We start from the raw sequence: 17,607 nt of genomic DNA, 5'->3' as shown, positions 1-17,607 counted from the left end.
ACTCATGGACATGGACAATAGACTAGTGGTTACCAGAGGGTAGCGGGGAGGTAGATGGGGTAAAAGGGGTCAAATATGTGGTGACAGAAAGACATCTTACTATGGGAGGGGAACACACAATGCAATATATATGCCTTACTGTTAAATTGTACACCTGAAATTTACTGGATTTCGTTAACCAATGTCACCATAAGAAAAAAAATACACGGGCAAGCAATGGTAGGTATGGTTGACATCCCATTCTGTCCATTTTACCTGTTCTAAGTAATGTAGTGACAAGTTGATATATTTGGCCTCTGTTAAAAGCAGGCCTCCTACTCCAGTCTTTGCAACTCGCTCTGAACCAGCCAGGTCAACCAAATGAAGTTTGGCATGTCGGACAGTGGCAGATCCTGGTTCTTTGCTTGATAAATGAATAGTGAAAATGCAGTGGGAACGGGTTGAAGCTTGGTTCATAGGAGTCTACAAAAAAGAAATTTCAAAACAAAAATAATGTGAGCAATGAGAAGTTTTGAAGAATATCAACAAATATAAATTTAAGTTTCCAATGATAAGACATTTCCCATGAAGCTAACTTTGTCAAATGGAGAAAAAAAAAATCCTGTAGCTGAGATTCTGAAAGTGAATTATTTTCAATGTATTACATCTTGAATGTATAACAGATGTGGATAGGTTAATTCAGAAAATGAGAAAAGAGTTTGAATGAGGTAACACTTGGGTCCTCTCACCAATGCAATAATTTTATTTCATTATATGACCACAATTCACACCTTACCTTTGGCTAGCTATATTAAAAATGCTTAATATGACTATCATGGGAAAAAGGACTGAGAATGAATGCATTTGAGAAAATTCATTATACAACTGTAAACACAACCCACAGACAAAGGTGCCCAATATCATTGCTACTACTTAACACTGAACCAAAGGCAATGTAATAAATAAGAAAAAGAAATACAAGGTATAGTGATAGGAGAAGAAGAAATTAAAGTGTCATTATATACAGAAAACATGGTGGTCTACATAGAAAATGCAAGAGCACCTATAAAATGTTAAGAACTAAAAAGTTTAGCAGGGTTGCTGGATGCAAGATCAACATTAGAAATCAATGAAGTTCTAATAATCCAGCAACAATTAATCAGGAAATGTTATTCATAATGGCAACAAAGACGATGAGATAATATGGGATTAATCTCATAAAATATGTGTAATTTGTAGAGAAAATGACAAAATTATATTAAAGAATAAAGAAAATCTGAATAAATGATGTACTAGATATTAAAATACCATTTCATGGATGAGAAAACTCAAAATTAATCTATATGTTAATTTCTCTATATTAAACTATTTAATGTAGTTGAAATAAAAATGCTACAGGTTTTGTATGTGGAGCAAAACAAACACATTGATTCTAAATATCAGATAGAAGAGCAAATATTGAAAAATAACAAAAAATAATAATGTGAAAGAAGAACAAGGAAGGGGGATACGTCCTGCTATTTATCAAGGTATATCATAATGCCACAGTAGTTAAAACAGTGTGGTGCTGGTGTAGGAACAGATAACTAGATCAGTGAAACATTTTGTGCTCATTTAGTATCTCTATAGGATGGAGGTGATATCACATCACAGTGGAGAAAGGATGGACTAATCAATAAATGGTACTGGAATAACTAGCTATCTATCTTGAAAAATATAAATTTAGATTGCTTTCTCACACGAATATACACACAAATTTCAGAATGTATTAGAGTTCTGCGTAAAATAACACAACTTTAACATTAATATAAGGAAATTATATTGTAATCAACCCAAGGCAGTAATGGCTATTTTATGATAAGAAATAAAAAATAAATAAATAAATTGATTTAAAATATTTGACCAAATAATCCAAAATTAAAGAACTTCCATATGTTAAAATGTACCACAAAGGTAAAAGACTGGGAGAGATGTTTGCAATACATATGGCTAACAAAAGATTAATATTTGAAATAAAGAACACTCACAATCAATAAGAAAAAGACAAACAACTAAGAAAAAAATGAACAAAGGATATGAACAGGCAACCGATATATAGGAAGCCTAAAAATGGTCAATAAGTATTAGGAAAAAAATATTCAAAAATCACAAATAATCAGGCCATAGCAATGGACTATTTCATTCATATCTATCAGACTGGCAAAAATTTTAAAAATAAAATTCAACGAAAGTATTTGTAAGAATATAAGGAAATGGGAACCTTTACATACTGCTGGTATGAATACGAATTAAGAACTGTTTTTGAGAGCAATTTGACAATATGTGGTGAAATCGCAAATGCCTATAACCCACAACCTAGCAATAAACTACAAGATAAATTTCCTAGAGAGAAATCTAGGACAGGTACAGCGGTGTGGGGAGAGAGAGGGGGAGAGGTGTGGGGGAGGGAGGGGAGGAGAAAGGAGGAGAGATGGACATAGACATGGAGAGAGAGATGGAGATGGACATTCACTGAAAAACTGTTTGAGATAACAAGAAATTGATGTACAACCTAAATAGGCATCACTGGTGGAAAAGATAAATAAACTGTGATATTTCAAACTGTAAAAAAGTTAAAAGGAAGCAACTTTTGGATAGATTGACATAGAAAATAGAAAGCTGAGGAAAACTAGCAAGTTAAAGAATTATATATAAACACTATGATAGAACTTATATAATTAAAAAAGTAATATATGATCTAACAATATTTTTTCATGATGCTATAACTTAGGTCACTAAAAGAATAAAAATATGGACTAGAAGGATATAACAAGCTAATGACAGAGGTTGCCTTTGTGAAGAATGGAAGTGAAAAGTCAACAAGGGGACTTCAACTTTACCTGTACCATCCCATTTCTTTTATTTAAAAACTATCAGAAGTCAATCCTGATATCCACAACTTCTAAAAATAAAAATTATCTAAAAATATTCCAAATGAATGTTCATGTGAGTAAATGTGTTCTGATCTACACTTTTGTAAAGTGGGATTTAACCAAAGACTCTCCATATGGATGCACATGTACGCAGATAGGGTAACATGCTTGGAAACGATTTCTACCAGAAATTCTGTCTGTAAATATAAATTCTTGATACACATCATCGTTGATTTACGCCAACTAGCAACGTACACAGATGTTAAAGTACTGGCACAGGTTTGGTGATGATGATGTAGCTAGTGAGTTAAACAGGCTGAAAATTTGACCCATTACTTGTTGCCACAATAACTATACCCACCCAGCCAGTGTGTGATTTTGCATGCTAAAGTGGATCAGCAAATAACTGTGCATGTAAAACCGCAAACTCAAATTTAGAACCTAGTTGAGGTGTTTTGGAAGTGACTGTAAGTTATTTGCAGAACTTAAACATGGGTTTCATTTCACTGTTACATTCACACAACAATAAATCCTACAGTGCTATAATGAAAGTCAAATTGACAATCGATATAAACAAAAAACATGGAGACTGTCCCCAACAGCTGTCTTCGGCTTCTAAATTGATATACTGAAATCACAGTAAAATGTGGGCAATTAGTGAATATTGGAAGAGTGTACCCATTTCAAAGGAATGTGAGATTTACATAAAATAAAATTGTACTTCTGGAGTCTGTAATTAAAATGCCGTAATATACTGTAGGAGTCCATGCCTACAATTTTGTAACTTCTCATAAATATTTTCTGCATGAAGTAGTAGTTGGTGTCCTCTTAGCTAAAATTTTCTTAAACCTCAAAAAACATTCTTTATGTGTATCTGTGTAAGTGTGATTGAATGTGCGGGTGTCTGTTCTGTGTTTATTTTAGGACATCTTTATGTCTCATAGGCATGCCCCTACGTTTGTCCTTTTAAAGGTAAAATTGTATTAAAACATTTCTGAAACTGCCTAAGAACAGATGGCACCATTTAGGCAGATTCATTCAAATTTAAGCGCACATTTTAAACAAATGTGCTCTTGGCACTAAAGACTGTGCCTCTGGAAAAATTCTAGTGATGATTAATCATCCCCATGCAGATAGCTTTCACATTTCATATCATTCTATGTATACAGCTCTGTGTTAGGCAGTACAGAGACTAGAAGGAAAATAAGACATGGATCTTGCCTTCAAGGAATTTATAATCTAGTTCAGGAGCTAAAAACAAAATGTATGAAATGAGAATAAATAATGAGAAAAAGGCAGATGTGCAGTAAAATTGATCTGTTCTCAGCACTGCGCATCCTGATCCTCCTGGCAACACCTAAGAATGCTGGCCATTCTCTTATTTTAGAAGCTCCCTGGTTTCTAGAGTCAAACACTCTCCTGTTACTTTCATCCCAACTATTGTGTCCTTTTCCTTTATAGGTCCCTTTTCTCTCCAAATAGACACATCCCAAGCTATGGTCACGATACTTCTTCTCCTTGGAGAACTCTTCTTCCATAGCTCTGATTCTTATTGGATAGGCATTGTAGTGTAGTCAAAAATCACACACCAAAATTCTTAGAATTTGCAATGAGCATGGGGTGCATATATCTTTTTGAAATAGTGTTTTCATTTTCTTTAGATAAATACTCAGAAGTGTAATTGCTAGGTCATAAAGTAGTTCTATTTTTAGTTTTTTTGAGGAATCTCCATACTGTTTTCCAAAGTGGCTGTACCAATTTACAATTCCATCAACAATGCACAAGAGTTCACTTTTCTTCACATCCTTGCCATCACTTCTTCTTTGTTGTACTGTTGTAAATAGACATTCCAACAAGTGTGAGGTGATATCTCATTGTGGTTTTGATTTGATTGTTTACAACAGGCAAAATATGGAAGTAACCTAAGTGTCTATCAATATACAATTGGATAAAAAAGATATGGTACATATGTACAATGGAAACGAATGAAATTTTGCTATTTGTAGCAACATGGATGGACCTAGAGAGTATTATGCTAACTGAAATAAATCGGGGAAAGACAAATACTGTGTGATTTCACTTGTATGTGGAATCTAAAAAGCAAAACAAATGAACAAATGAAATGGAAACAAACTCATAAATACAGGGAACAAACTGATGATTGCCAGAGGGGAGCGGGGGAAATAAAAGGGGAAGGGGATTAAGAAGTACAAACTTTCAGTTATAAAGTAAGTCACAGGGATGCAATACAGCCTAGGGAATATAGTCAATAATATAATAACTCTGCACAGTGACAGATGGTTACTAGACTTATTGTAGTGATCACTTTGTAAGGTACATAAATGTCAAATTGCTATGTTGTATACCTGAAACTAATATAATATTGTATGTCAACTATAATTAAAAATTTTTTTAAGAAAAAAAAAATCTTAGAATTTGGTACTAGATTACTTGGTTTCAATCTGTTTCCATCAGTGTTGAAATTTTAAGCAAATTTACATAAAGTAATTTTGGTTTTCATAACTTCAAAATGCTATAAGAAAACTTGTTTGCTGCAAAGAGTTATAGTAAATACCAATTGAGTTACTGAGTTTTGAAGTGGTCCGTGAATGGTAAAAGGTCATGTAAATGTCCATCACTCTTGATATTGACTCTATTCAGATGCCTCACATACTCTCGTTTACAACTATAATTTCTCTGTACACCAAATTAGAATGTCCAGGATCTTGACTGATAATTGTTACTAAAACATCTTGAACCTAATACTCCTCCAAAGCAACCTCATTACGTGCCCTCAATCTGTGTCCCATGGATGGATATCCAATCTGTCCTATTACTGTTAAATTTACCTCTACTTCTATCTCTAAATATCCTTTACTTCTTACCTGGGTTATTACATTCTCTTCTTACTAGCCTCCCCATGCTTACTCTTGTCTCTTCTAATTGTTCTCCACCTTGCAGATAGAGTACTACCTTTAAAAGACATATTTAATTATGTTAATCCTACCTATATCCCTGAAGTAAACTGCCATGCTCCCTAAGACTAATTATCTCTAGTTTCTTCAACTGTGTCTTATTCAACTGTTTATCAAACTATGTTTTTAAACATGGCATTCTCATATTCTGAATTGAATATATATTTTCTAAAGTAGCCTAACCACAGCAGAGAACACTAGAATCTAGGCAATCTAAATCTAATGTTGCCAGGAAATAGCATATAAAGTATTATACCATATTTTCCCTAGCCTTTTACCCATACTATGAAATTGCCACACACACACACACACACACACACACTTATTTGATGACTAAATTTGATTAGTTTTATCTCAACATTATAATCTGTTGAGATAATTCTGGATTTTGATTTTTTTAAACTTTTGTGCTATCTACAAATGAAAATATCTTGTATATCCTCATTGATACAATGTGTAGGACTTTGAGTAGTGCACAATAACAACATTCCATGAAGACACCACTACTTTCTATTCTGTTAGGTAACAGTTATGGGTATTTTCCAATTGGCTTCAGTCCAAGTACTTTCATATGCCTTCAATTCCTCTTTATATCCACAGGATATTTCGAGATACTTTATTAAATAAATTGAATTCGCCTGACCCATGAATTTTTCTAACCTTATTAGAAAAGTGAATGAAATTAGTTTCAGGTGAATCAGTGCTATTTCCTAATTGCTTCTTGACCATTATTAACAACCCTTTTTCAGATCCTTTTTTAGGGCTTGATATCAAAACTATTTACTTGTCTTTTTCCAAATATATTTTCTTTTTTAGAAAGTTGAGAATACATGACTTTCATCTGTGGAGTAAAAGTCTAAAAACCTAGGTTCACTGGGTCCCTTGCAGATTCATCCTATCTGTAGTCTGTGGTCAATGAAAGTTTTCCTCTTTCTCTTCTCCAGCATAATAAAATCTTACTTCTCATTGAAGGTCCATCTGAAGGTTACCTCCTCTACAAAGGCGCTCCACTTCCTTCCTCCTCCCACCTAGACGTTGAACTCCTTGAGGGCAATACCTGTGTCCTACTCATCATTGTAACCCTAGCATGACATAACATAATAGTATTCAACAATATTTGTCAAATGGAACTCTTGCTTATCTTTAGTTTTCTAGAATCTCTATGGAATGCTTCATAATTTCTAAAAACCTCCAGATAATTCAGAGGCTAGATCTGCAAACTCTTTAAGTACCTGAAATATAATTTGATTCTGAAAATTAAAATTATTTGAAACAGCTAGATTGACTCAAATTTCTCTATCTATTTTGGTCTTCAATTATTCTTTGTGCCTGATTCCAGGGCTCTTAAACACTACCCTCTATATCTTCAGCTGCCTTTTCTCTTGCCTAGAATGTCCTCTTTCTAGTCCAATAATGCCTAGTATTTCTTACTGGAAAAGTATGCCCTTTCTCTCCTCCCAAAATAAGCCTACTCAAAATTTATTTATCTTTACAAATTCCCCTGGACTATTCCCAATTGATGTTAGACATTGTGTTCAGAAAGGCCATTTAACACATATGCACATAGTAGATCATTAATATCCAAACTCTGGAAAAATCCACAAAACAGATTGTTCCAAATGGATTTTTAAATGTCCATCATTTTAAAAATTATGACACTTAATAGACAATTTGTTTCAGTTGGTAGTGAGGTGCGATGGTGTGATCCATTGGACAAAAATGAGTGGTGTAATGTAAAGAGTGGTGCATATTATAAAAGGTGACCCAACAATGACCCTCTCAGACAATTGTAGCCTCAAACTTTCTATATAGAAGGGGCTTGGAGCAGCAATGTGGTTGTGGAATGGTACTTAAAGCTGCTTTCACAGAGCATTTCACATAATATTGCATTAAATTGAGGAAACACCACATATCTCTATTGAAGAAAATCTCCCACAGTCCTTCAAGCCATTTACTGGCACTGGCTGAGCTCTCACTCTTAGAAACAATTTCATGTGGCAAAAAAGATATCAAATTTCATTGCACAAAAATAATTTTCTGCAGATCACGAAATATTCCTAGGCTGAAACAGGAATTTGAAAAGAAACATTATAACAAGAAAAATCAGGTAAGACTGATAAACATTTCCTAAAGGCTATTTATTCATCTTTTCTTTTGGGTTTTATAACCGATGTACAACAAGCAATCTGATGCTCTATAATTTTGTTGCACATATTCTTATCATCAGATCAACAATGATTCCCTGTAAAATAAAATTTTCACTTTTCAAAATTACTTCATTATGCTCTGTGTTTGTCTATGTGTGCGTGTCCATTTTCAAGACTGAAAATTTTAGGGGCAAGAACTGATAAGTGAAATATGGTTTTTGTGTTTACATATGTTTTTTGTAACTTTTCTACTTTTAATCTCAAATGTTTTCCATCACTTTAGAAATGATGATAGTCAATACAGCCTTCGATGATTCAAATAATCACTTTATATCACATATAAAGTTTTCTAGGTTCCTTTGAATACTTGTTTATTTCTTGTCATATCTTTAACTTACATTCCATTCTTATGTACCAAAATCTTTTTTTTATTACTCTGCTATTTTGAAATGAAATATCTCAACATGAATTTCTTTTAATCTAGAATAGGTTAGGTGAAGAAAATCTCCTTTAGACTAAACAGGAGTATATAATGTACACACTTGAGACTCTTTAAAAGAAACTAGCTAAGACCAACCACAGCAGCCAGAAAATCCAGAATTCAGCTTTCCACTGCCATTCTTATTGGACTCTACTCTCTAACCTAGATTTAATAACACTCTCTAACCAAGATATCCTAACTGATCTCTTCCTCTATTTGAATCAAAGACTGAAAATATTAACCTCCATGTGGTTTCTAGGCTGATATCCTAGCGTTTCAGGTTAAAACTTACCCTAATTAAGGATTACCTAACCCCTCCATCCTGATTAGATAAATAATTCCTAATGTAGTTTTTACCATAGTAAATGAGTTGGATTAGGAGGCCTACTATGCTCTTAATATACTTTAACTCAGCCTGGAAAAGTGAGGCCTGACCAAACCTAGTGGTTTAGCACGTGACTCTGTAAACAACTGCCTTGATTTTTTTTGAGGTTGTTTCAGAACATACTGCCTAGCAGACAAAATATCCCCAATTAGATAAACCTCTATTGAAATGAATGATCTTAAACTGCTCATTTTCCTTTGTGATTTTTCTCTTTATAAGATATCTGGCATTTAGAAAATTAATCAAAATCATTTTCCCTACTTGCAGGATTTCTAGGTTCAGCGTATTGTCAGAGTAGTTTTGTAAAAGAGAAAAATAGACTAGGCACACCAATTTTGTTTAAAATTTAAAAGCAAGCTTTGGAATAATCTGGAACATGTAATGAGAATGTTCTAGCAATTATGATTCACCTTTCTGATAAGAATAATCTACTATATTTTATTATATATCCCTCCTAACAAGGCTGGAATCAATTTGACAGTTTTTAAAATTTTCATGTCCTCAAAGATTTATTAGCTGACAATAAATTTAGAAAACCTGAATGTCAGAATTAGTGATGGCACTTCTGTTGATGTCAGAATTCAGAAGATTGCTTCCCTATGGGTCATTTCTCCAGGATTTAGCAAATCAAAATCAAACACAATTATATAAAAATCTAAGTATGCTAAAATCAGCATACATGGCAGATTGAGGAGGAATTTTACCTCTATCTTTAATCAGAGCTATGTTCAATTATCATTTATCATTCTTGGACTGGATATCATCATATCATCAGAGTATAGATTTGCTCTCTGAGCAATGAAAACTACATGATCCAAAAAGTTCTCTTGCCTTTTTTTAAAAACATTTTTTAGCTATGCAAGAACAAGCATAGCTAAATTTAGTTCTCAATGGCAATAAATAACTTATCCCTATTATCTAGCACATATTTTTCCTCTTTTCAGTTGAGTTTAATCTTTTTTTTCTGTTCCTTTTAAAATTTAGTTTAGCTTAACAATTTTCAATTTTGACCATACACATAACTGGAACAATAATATTACGGGGCTAAAAAGTCTAATGATCTTCTCAAGAATTTATAGAAGTTCATTTGTAAACTATCCTTATGGTAAACCTTTTTTATACATACTAATTACCTTGAGATTATAGGTAAGCTGAAAATACCCTTTACTATTCTATATACAGACAACTAGAAACAAGTAGTGATACTACACCAAGTAGAACTCAGATATATATATTTTTTAAAACTTTTATTCTTATGAAAGAAGTTTATCCTGTCAAATTGATTGTGATAGCTCTCAACAAAATCTTTGGGTTTGGACATCAATGTCACTCACAGTAGAGATGCTGAAGGAAGAACTCTAGAAGCACAGATGTCTAGTATTAGGTATATTATTTCACTCTATTTTATAGTCCAATAATATTTTCTCCACATTTCAAAGATTCCACAGTTTTCTCTATGGTCACAAAGATCTCTTGATGTTAGAACTGGCAAGACTCCGAATGGCATGCCCAAAGCATGATCAAATACTTGTTGAAGGGTTTGGTGGCTGACAAGACCCCTGTCTCCTCTCTCCTAGCTTGAAACCAAGACAAGGAATAGATACAAAAGTCAGCCTGCCAAAAAATGAAAATATCTATCAGCAAGAAATGCTAGAAGAATAGCTTCTATGCTTAAAACTATGGCCAAAATTGGTTTCCTGCCAGTTTCCCCCATATGTATTCCAGATTTGTAAAATGACCCAAAAACAATTGATCTGAGTTATCAGTTTTTTACAGAGATGGTTTTACTCAGGGGCTAATCCTAGGCCTCTTTGCTCTGTGATCCATTCCTTCCCTTTTCTCTACTTTCTTCAGAGATGCTGAGAGTCCTAAAGGCAGCATTTCCCCCAACACTCTGTTTAGCTGGCATCCAGTTGGGAAAATAGGAAAGGGGAGAAACACTCTGGCTTTTCCCTTCCTCACATCCTCCAATCTCCTGCCAGTACCTCCTACCAGCTGAGACCTATATACATTGTAATGGCTTCTTCTTGTTTGTTGTTGGTAACTTCTTAGCTGCTTCATTGTCTGGTTTGGCTTCTCAGACTCTTCCAACACCTATGAATCAAAACTATCTGCACTGATTTTCTTGTTTTAAATACAGAGTGGTTTTGTTTTCTTGACTGGATCCTGACTGACGTACTCAATTAAATATACTACACTTACTGTACTGCTCTCAGATATTATACAAGACTAATAGAAGCAAAAAGTTTTTATATTTCTTTCACAGTTACAGGCAAGACACTACACATTTTGTCACACAAGATTCTTTAAACAAGTATACATGTATTTTACCTAAAATTCAATACCTGTAAGCTTGCTCTGAACAATGTAGCTCAAAATGCCTAAACATTTCTCATTTTTTCTTGTCTGCTTGAAGAATCATAACTAAATTTTGTCCTTAATGGCAATAATTAACTCATTCCAGTTGTCTATCTTATCTGTCTTCTTTTAAATCAAATGCTACTGTGGAAAAGTCTGAGAACAGTCTCTCTTATTTTCACTTATTGTTGGCTTGCATTTTCTGAATGTATGTCCATAAGGCTCTTTCTTTAGTTTTGGAATTTAGTACCTTAAATAGATTTTATCTTGGATTTGAGCTTTCATTTTTTCCCTTAGACACGGGGTGTCCTTTTCATCTGCAGATTTAAATTCAGGAAACTTTCTCTTTCTCTCTATGCTTTTTCTGTTGTCTTTTTTCTTTTCTTCACGATTTCTAATTATGTATAATTTGGTACTCCTTTGCCTGAGTATCACTTTCATTACTTTTTATATTTTTATTTTTCAAACACATTTCTTCCTCTTTTTTCCCCTCCTTCCTTTCTTCATCCTCCTTTTCCTTTTTTGCTTTTAATGGCATCTTCATCTCTATAATGGCTTTCTTTTTCTTTTTCATTTCTTTTATAAGCTCCTCAAGTTTGGCTTTCATCTTCTTGTCTTATCTTGTAATCTTTTTTTGAACCCTTCTATATTTTAAGCTATTTTTAAAAACAAAGAATGCATTTAGGTAACATATTTAAGATTATGAATAACACATCCTCTGCTCCCTGATATTATCGGCCTTCAAATATATGTTTCCTAGCATTCTTCTGCTCCCCATTCCCCCCACACTCCATATATACAGATAGGTCTTTGGCTGTTTTCTTTCTGTCACTTATGTCCATCTATTTCCTGAAGAGTAGTCTGGGGGACGGGGGATGGAATATTCAAATTAAGTTTGTGTTCAGAATACTTTTACTCTATATCTGTTATGTTCTTAGTCTTAAAAGCATACACTTTCCTCAAACTTTTGCATTAAGAAAAAATGGGATGGTAAAACTTTTTAAGTTACAAACTCACTGAACCTACTCCCCAAAGGCCATCTTTCTTGGCAATGAGCCTAGACCACTGACCACAAAAAAGCACTGTCTTTAAGGTTTCTTTTTTGAGTCCACATTTTATAGCGTAGAATAAATATCTGTACAATACCACTCCCCCTATACTTGCCTATGTTCGCAGATCTCGTCACTCTAACCAAAAGATCATTGGATTTGTGTTTGAGAATTGTGACCCTTTCTTAAAGGGGAAACTGTATCCTGCCTGAGGTTGGAGGATATATGTGTTGGCTCTCAGCACCCTCTCTCACCATAATTCAAATTTCATAGTATTTGGCAGGTTTTTCCCATGGTTTGAGGTTATGGTTATTTCCTTGTTTTGCTAAAGATGGCTTTTTTCCTCCACTATTTTTCATATTTTTTTTTTGCTGTTGTTGGTGAATTTCAATAACAGGGAGTAGAATAAAAATTACTGTCTTCTGCTATATTTAATCAGAAATTGGAATTTTAAAGATCCGAAGACACTCTACAGCTAAATTTTACAGCCCCCCAAATTATGTTTCTCTAATCATGTATATGGGGTACGCACCTTTTAACATTCTAATAATTACTGTACCATATCACTTCACTTACTTTAATAAATACTTTAGATCTCAAAATGCATGGTTCATGCAATACCACTAATCAGGTTAGATGAGAACAGAATGCAAACAATGTTATAACACAGAATCACTATTTAAAAAACATTATTTCTCATATATCTCATATATAAGATATAAGAAAGAGAGAGAAATATCCGGCATACAATAAGTGCTCAAAATTTAAGTTTCTTTACTTCTACTAAGGATACACAGTAGATGAGAGGAGAGATTATAATTGTCAACACATCTTTTGCTGAGGCTCCTAGTTGCCTATTGGGACCTAATAATAGATGCTATTTATATTATAATAAGGGCAGAGCCAAAAGCATTTTGCCTGCTGTATATTTTACTCTTCCCAAGCTCACAAATCTTGGAATAAACTTTTTAATTATATAACTAATGTATCATTCAAACAAAAATCTTCAAGTATGCTTTAGTCAATGTCCCTCTAATGGTCTGGTGGAATATGATTCTGGAACACTAATTACAACCTAAATCTTCTTGTTTCCCACACACACCACACAACACCACACAAGGAGATTGAGGCTTAGTGTTATTAACAAACACAATCTAATAGTAAAGCTACTCTTTCCTTTCTGTGCTATCCTCATATTATTAGACAACATGTCCAATGACAGCTGTTCCTATAACCAGCATAAACCTACTTTCTCCATTCACACCCAGTCTCCCAAATGTTTTTGCATATCCACAAGATCATGCAGCTCACTCTAAAAGTTTGTTAATATGCAAGGTCTGAAAGCTTACAAAGCATATCAGCACAACTCAGAAAAATCTAGTATGTTTATTATTTTAAGCAAAAAATTAGGTAGAAAGACCTCAAATAGATGCTGGAAAAATAATTTATAAACCCCCAAAACACTATTGGTAGTCTGATTATTTGGAAAGTAAACTCTTCCAAAAGGTCTAGAGTCTCACAATTTTTTTTTAAAGTCAAAGTCCTCTATAATGTGCTCTGTACTCACCAACATGCACAGTGTATCAAAAATATCACCTTCAGTTCAACAAAACAGTTAATTAATGACGGACCACCTTTATGCCAGGTACTGATAGCATAGAGATGAACAAGTCAACAGGCTTGTCTTTAAATAGTTGCTAGCTGAGAACTGTAAGGTTTTTCCAAATGTCACTTAATTTAATTCTTACTATCAGCCTAGAATGTAGGTATTATTATGTCAATTTTAGAGGTTAAAAAGTGCGGTTTAGACTCGTTAAGCAACATGCCCAAGGACATACACCTGGGAAGGGGTGGAGCCAGAGTGGAACAGAAAGTCTTCTCCAAAGCTCGTATTCTTCACCACTGCCTGGCAGGGATGTGTAGTGATGGTGAAGAAGCCACAGACTGGACATCAACACTAACTGGAAGAACTCACTTCTGAGCATGATAGCCGAAGCAGAAACCAAAAAATAAAAATACTGTTTGACTATATTAAAAAAAAGAAAACTAAAAGAAAATTTATGGAATGGGGAAAATATTTGCTAAATATTTGACAAAGACAAAAATTTATTACCTTTAATGTTCATTCATTCAATAATTATTTACTGAGCACCTACTATGTATCAGGCTCTGTTTCTAGGAGTGGCAGTTATAAGGTGAACAAGACCAAATCCCAGTCCTCATAGAGTCAACAAATCAACCAGGCCTACCCTAATACTACACAAGAAAAACAACTGAAAAACATAAACAAAAACAGAAATACAAATGGTAAATGTAGATATAAAAGAATTTGGTAATCAAAAATAAAAATTAAAACAAGATTTTTTTTTTTGCCTACCTAATTGGCAGAATTTTCAAATTTAGTAGTGTTGCCAAGGATGCAAAATATGAAACTGCACCACATACTTCTCTGGGAATGGGTTTCAACCAACTTCTTAATAGTAAAACCCAAACTCCCCCAACTTTAGCCTGTGTACATTTAAATGCTAAAATGTGCATTCCTAGGTTCCACTGAAGAGATTCTGAAGCCATAGGTCAGAAATAGAATCCAAGAAATTGTATCTTTCAACTATGACAGGGTATTTTATTGCAAGTTATCTTCCAGCCATACTTGGGGACAGAGTGCTGTGGACTATCGCAGGATTGAATAAATGTCCCAGCTATGGGACTATGTAGGGCCAGACAATCAAATGAAGAATGTCTTGCTCAGTTAGACTTGATTAATTGATAGGAACATTTAACTATAAGACAAAAGACTGTCAAGTCACACTTGCTACTGGGCTTTGACACTGGGTCATACACAGTTCAGCATCTATGATATTTATTCTCTTTGGCTCAGCAATTCAACTTTTTAAAAAATTTACCCTAAGGATATAATAAAATCTTATTCAAAACATTGGTAGGATTACAGAAATTATTTAAGAGTTCTAAATAAATAAGAAGAGGATGAAGCTAATCTTGATAACTTTTCCTTAAAATGCTGGCTTTGGGAGAGAACATGAAAGGAAAGAGCATTCCATTTTATGTCTCACATATTCAGACTTTGTTTTGCAAATGTTTTCTGGTTACCATGGTGACTTCTGGATTTCTCCATGTAAATGGGAATTTGGGAACCTTGTTTTTGAAAAAATAAAAAAGAATAGTGTGTTCTTTTTATCCTGGTAAGCTTGTTCTGTGCTGACAAATTACATTCTGACAGCTAGGTCGTAATCTAAAACATGCCTTTTCAGAGACTATGAATAATAAAGTATATCCAGGGATTGACAGTTATTTTTCCTTTATATTTTTATATAATTTCTTTCAATGAATTCAAGAGATAAACTGAAGTGCTAAATACTTGCTATACTTTTTAAATAATTCAGAAATCTATCCTCACATAAAAAAGTTGACATATGTCAATTTGATTCTTGTAATTGTGAAAAATGGCATAAGGAAAGAACATAAGCTTCTGAATCAATCAGACTTGAAGCTGAACCTTGACTCTGTCATGTATCAGTTGTGTGACCTTGGGCAAGTATTCTAATACTTCAAGGCTTAGTTTCCATCTATAAAATAAGAATTGGAAATAATACGTAAATATATAAAGTGTTTACAACAATGTTAAATCTATTGAGCAGGTTCTCAATATAACATGGTAGCTCTTATTACCAAAGAAAAATAAAAGCAAGCACAGAAACACCCCAAACCTATTAAATTTGGTTTACAAGAAATTAGACTTCATACAAGAAAAATGAATAAATTGAATATATTGAAAAAATAATGCACACCAGCACTATTCGTATTGGACTTCTTTAGATTTCAGCTTGTTAAAGAAAGATGGAGGCCCTTGAAACTTTTACAAAACAATACCTTGAAAAGATGCAGTTGGCTAAAGTTAACAAACTACATAGCAATGGCCAATGACCATTGGTGAATGGTGAATCAGGGTGAATCAGGGCAAGGAGCCCTCAATAACCCATTCAAGATGAGAGAATGTAATTGTGAAGACAAGGCTTTGACTTCTCTCAGGATGAGTCCTTTCTGGAGAAAGGGTAGCATTGAGGCAGGGACAGGTTTCTCCACTTTGTTTTCCAAAAGCATTTATGGATCTACCTTTTCTCTTTTTTGTATTCCATTGATGGGCAGGAATTCTGTATTCTGTATCTCTTAGTTTGCTATTTTTTAAACTGTGTAAGAAGAAACAGGATTTTTAATGGGACATGCTAAATCTTTCATCATTATATTCCTTAACACTTAATCTGCCTTTATTCCTTAATCTTTAATTATTGTGACAAATGAAAGCATCACAAATGACCACCTGGGCAAAACATTAAAGCAAACCACAAATGCAAAACATTGTAAAGTGAAACAAAATATTCTGAAATTAAAAAATATGTGAAACTTTCCTAAAATGAAAATAATAATTTAAGAGTCCTTAAATTCAAATTATATATGGCTCATAAGACAAATTTATATGTTAGTCTATTGAAAAGTATTGAGGCAGAACTGGTAAAGCGCACACACACACACACACACACACACACACACACATACTATTGCCACCAACAAAACTAAGGGCCCAGCACAAAAACAGATGTCGACACCATATTTTCACTATCTGAATTTGATTTCCATTTATCTGTCTTGTATCTAAGGTGGTGCATTCCAGAGGGTAAAAATGGGGCAGGAAAAAGTCAGTTGAAAGAAAGTTTCTCAGACTACTTACCCTCCCAGGTTACTATCCTCACCTACTGTTCCTTATCAGAGACAGAAGAGAACTCGGGGAATATGGTTTAAAAAGGAAACGGCCAGTAGTAATAGGAAGCTGTGCATCTGGGGAACTGTTCCCACACCAACATTACTCCACTCCTTTTACCACAGTGTCACTGGATGAGAGCTTCATGACCTTCCATCTCCAATCAGTACCTGGTTGAGGTTATGGGCTCCTGACCAAGCTAGGTCAATCCCGGCTCCTGCCTAGTGTTCTCAGGTAAAATATATGTGCCCAGTTAGGTCTGAATGTCAGATTAATGACAAATAGTAGAAGCAGGTCCCAAATATTGCACTGGGACATGCTTATATTACACACCATGGCAGTGTTCCCAGATTGCCAGATCTGCAACAATAGCTATAAATGCATAGAGCACTTCCTGTTTTGTGCATTATTCTAAATGCTTTGTAAATAATAATTCACTAAATACATGGATATATAAACATATGCCAATATATGGATCATCTGAGATTAGGAAAAATGAATTATGTATTTTTATATTACAAAATTTATGCAGAAATTCCTATAATTA

The 17,607-nt window shown here is 33.9% G+C and overlaps 1 protein-coding gene across 1 annotated transcript in view; it reads right to left on the bottom strand.

The window, feature by feature from the left end:
• Positions 1-17,607, bottom strand: part of KIF6 (kinesin family member 6) — a 369,189-nt gene that overhangs the window by 258,886 nt on the left and 92,696 nt on the right. The window contains exon 7 of the mRNA XM_006926847.3: positions 256-462. Within this exon, the coding sequence (XP_006926909.2) occupies positions 256-462 (207 nt within the window). The remainder of the gene's footprint in view (positions 1-255; positions 463-17,607) is intronic.

Source organism: Pteropus alecto, unplaced genomic scaffold (assembly GCF_000325575.1).
Source record: "Pteropus alecto unplaced genomic scaffold, ASM32557v1 scaffold7, whole genome shotgun sequence".
NCBI lineage: Eukaryota > Metazoa > Chordata > Mammalia > Chiroptera > Pteropodidae > Pteropus > Pteropus alecto.
Note: the sequence above shows the minus strand (reverse complement) of the source record. Positions and strands in the feature narration are given on the sequence as shown.